Source organism: Anneissia japonica, unplaced genomic scaffold, assembly GCF_011630105.1.
Source record: "Anneissia japonica isolate Jap-2015-1 unplaced genomic scaffold, ASM1163010v1 scaffold519_len276752_cov174, whole genome shotgun sequence".
Classification (NCBI taxonomy): Eukaryota; Metazoa; Echinodermata; class Crinoidea; order Comatulida; family Comatulidae; genus Anneissia; species Anneissia japonica.
The window spans coordinates 221751-225926 of record NW_022712751.1 but is presented as its reverse complement, the minus strand read 5'-3'; the positions used below and the strand labels follow the sequence as shown (position 1 = coordinate 225926).

Here is a 4176-nt window from a genome sequence, read left to right as displayed (position 1 = left end):
TATAAAACTGGAGGGCTGCATTGACAAACAAGATAGAAAAAACAAAAACTCCGGAGAGATGGTAATAAGTTGCCAGATATATAATTTTATTCAAGTGAACAAACGTTTTCGGTTGTCAACCTTTGTCAAATATATATACATATATATTATTAAAAAAAAGAAAGTCTGTTATAATTATTCTGGTTTAAGGAAGTCAATAAATGTTGATTGGAATTTAATTCTTAATCGACTAATTACTCGGGTCAACATTTACGCCAGCTTTGGGATGGCATGTTTCATATATTATGATATAGTTCAACAAGATGCATATGTTGGTCAAAAGTTCTTTAATCAATATGTGTGTGCTGCATTGTGACTTCTGCATGTCTTAGAGGCCCAACCCAACTCGAACCAATTTTAACATTGTTACATTGTTACGTTAGTAATTCTAAAATCTATTCAGTATCAATATGGTCTTTTTATTTTGTTTTGTTAGGCGATCTTGTAGAATTAACTGTGAGGATACTCGTTGATAAGAATACTGCCGCTGCACTGAACTGTGGTGAAGACAAGATTGAAGATATATTAGTTCTCCATCTGGAGAATGGCAAAGACTACTATATATCCTTTCTTAATCAACTTTTTTTTTGTTTGTCAGCTTCTATATGCTTAATGTAAGTTTAGGGTAGGCAACAGTTTACCAGGGGTTCCGATTTGGAAAAAACCACTTTATGAGATCTGTTTAAATGAGAATTCTTAGCAAATCTAATTATATTTTTCGTTTCATGCCTGTGGTGGCTTCCCCGACAGGTGGGGGGGGTAGCAGCCCCCAGCCTCCTCTGGCGCCACCACAGTTTCATGCCGATACCCATCGCCACGAACTACTTAGAGGCAATTGATAACAAAACCATGAAAGTATCATTAATTTGCGGGGGATTGGTTATTTTTCAGTCTCGCTTGCTCACGTAAATGCGAGGAGCGGTCCGATATCTGAGAGACTCAAGCGACTTGCTGACGACTTGGGACCCTTGGTTTACAACCTTCAGATTAGGGTTTTGTGGAAAGTGCTTTTAAGCTCTTCAGATATGTGACTTTCTGGAAAAATCTCAATTCATTCGAACCTGCTTAGATTCACATGTAAAACCATGTAATGAGTAAGGATCTTTCTTTTCAGGGTAATCATCAGATGAGGTGTGCAGTAGGCACAACATAATCCCATCTGGAAAGTGAGCGACACTGCCCATGATGAGCTCCAGGATCCTTCTGACCCGGGAGGAGAGTACCTGCATGGGTCCCGCCTTGGGTTACAGGTTATTAAATAATTTTAAAAAATTTAAAAAATAATAATAAGAATAATAATAAAGAAGTATGCCTTATACCAACTATGCAAAGATACATGTACAAAACATTATAGCACAGAATATGCTGGTCTCTCTGTCAAAAAACAGTGTATATGTCAACTGATATCAGTCAATGACGGCCTGATGTCCTTATGACAGAGGACGGCTAGCAAAACAAGTAAGTCAACTTTCATGTATTTCTATAAGAACTGATAAATTATTTGCCTTAACATAAATATTTACATCACTATTAATGGTAATTATATTGCTAGTTGTTTCGGCTCATCAATAGAAGCGCTTACTAGAATGCATTGCCCAATACGAGACATGGATCCCAAAGATGTTACAGCGCTGGTATGTACATTAATTAAAGTTGGATTAAACCTTTCATTTCCTCGTAACGTACTTAAAAATTTTTGTTCGTTTTTAACATAGATTAGGCTTCTTTGTTCTTTCTTAACATACAGTAGAAATGTATACAAACAATTGGTGTTTGTGTGTGTATGCATTTAAGGATATAAATAAAACACTGAAAATATTAGTACAGTACTTTAATTTCATCTGTCTGGATACATTCTTGGAGTGGAAATGGATAGGTTAGTGGTTAAGATACTTGCCTTAAATTCCCAGGGATCAATTCCTGTGAGGACAGGACTTTTTCACACGACTGAATAACAACAACTCCCTTCCCTAAGCCTCATAAAGAGACTTCACTGATTGATTGATTGATTGATTTATTTATTTATTTATTTTCCACATAATGAACAAAAACAAACATATACATGATCAAACATATTCAAAAAATCTATGTGGATGGAGACCACAATAAGTTTAAGAAAAACTTTAAGATGTGGCCACCATTAAAATAAAAATAAAATACAAAAACTGAAAAATAAACAGGTAGTCTGGTTTCTATTTTAATACATAAGTTAGAAGCATCACATTATTTTATTTATTAAAGAGGGCCCCTGAATATCAGCCGACCGACTAGGATATGCTGGAAGGGTCAACCTCTATAAATAAGGTTTAAAAAAAAAATTTAAAAAAAAGATCTTTTTACTCTATTTGTAAGACTGGAAACATCACCATTTTTAGCCCACTTATGTCTAGACTTAAATCCATGTATCCTTTTGTTTTTTATATTTCTCATTGACATTTTATATTCATTGTGTTTGATTGCATTGCACCTTATATAGGAACAAGGAAAAAGTGATTTTGATAGTGTGCAAAAGTTTGACATTCCGAAGGAGATTTGGATGATTGTGGATCACCTGTTCAGAAATGGCCTAAAGCAGGTAGTGTATTCAATTAAATTTTTCAATTTTATTTAAAAATTCCAAGTTAAAATAGAAATATTTCATAATGCACCTGTATAAAATGGACATTAAAATTAGTAACATAAAAAGAAGTTTAAAATAATTAGAAACATCAGAAGAAGTACAATAATACACTAAACTGAGAAGGAACGGACACAAGAATATAAAACACAATTCACTCAGACCAGGAAAGAATATGCAAATCAATATAACATTAAAAAATAACGATGAACAACAGCATTATCAAAAGGTAAACAATATAAAAAAAAAGTTGTAAAACAGAATTATTAATTACTGTTATAATTACATATGTTAATATATTATATATGTATTAATATATATCAAGAATACGGAACAGTCCGCACTACAAGTTTGCATGCATTTGCATGAATTCTTAAGGTGTTTTAATATGTGAGAGTTCCTATCCGCCCCATCAATTCATCATCTCAAAATAAAGGATGCATTACATATGCATTCCGTTTACCATTGATTATACATTGTTTTTTTTATTCATGATCTTGGTGTTTACAAATCGATACGGTTGAATTACGTATATATTGACGTGTTACAAACTTCACTTCGTTTAAATAAGATTGCCTATATGGAATCTCTGTACACTGATGATTATATGGAATCTCTGTACACTGATGACAGTTAGGAACTGTCAAAACATGTATGTAGCGTAAGGCCTAGCAATGGCTAGGCCTAATAAAGTTTTCAGGCATTGCCTGAAATGATCGTTCTCAAAAGTATCGTCATATTTTTGAATTTTATTAGTGGTTTATTGTGTCATCGATCATTTGGTAACAATATATATATATATATATATATATATATAAGTATATAGGAGCTTAGAAGTATCCATAGGGGGAAACTAAAACAATGAAGTGGTTAAAAACAGTACCATAAGGCGAAAGTAGTGTCGCTAAGGGGAAACCTTCTCCACAGTACATTAATGACCTCCTAAAATTGCGATCAACTATATATGCAGGCGAATACTTAGATCCACATGATGTAGTTGAATCATTGTAGATTTTCCTTCTGGTCGGTTGAAAACCTATGGTGAGAAATCCTTCTCTGTTGCTGCATCAAAGTTGTGGAATAAATTCTCTAAATTTGTAAGGTGTTTTCTACCTCTTGTCTGGCTAAAATCACATTTTTTTCTCACAATTATAATCTGTTTTGTTTTTGTTTTTAGTCTGTTTGCTTTCGTTAATTCTTGTCTTTGACACTGGATATAAAGGCCTATAGAGATATTGTGTAGTATGCACTATATAAATGCAGGACCATGACCAAGGTGCGCGAATATAATGTGTGCGCGCGTCACACAGAGGTTACAGAACGTTAAAAATATGTTTTTTTTTTACCAACGTATCCCTGCTGGTACGACACGTCTCTCAACGTTTGTATATTTCGTTATACCTTTCGGAGGTTTTTCATTCAATTGCTATACCTTTAAACTTTGAAATAATCAATCTTATCTTATGTCTTAATCATTTTATACGTGCACTCAATAGAGGTACTTGTTTGTCCAACTGTCA

The 4176-nt window shown here is 33.6% G+C and overlaps 1 protein-coding gene across 1 annotated transcript in view; it reads left to right on the top strand.

Annotated features, from left to right (window-relative positions):
- Positions 1-4176, top strand: part of LOC117108181 (inositol polyphosphate 5-phosphatase OCRL-like) — a 32933-nt gene that overhangs the window by 22309 nt on the left and 6448 nt on the right. Inside the window, exons 18-20 of the mRNA XM_033250143.1 lie at positions 476-600; positions 1563-1673; positions 2516-2614. Of these exons, the coding sequence (XP_033106034.1) occupies positions 476-600; positions 1563-1673; positions 2516-2614 (335 nt within the window). The remainder of the gene's footprint in view (positions 1-475; positions 601-1562; positions 1674-2515; positions 2615-4176) is intronic.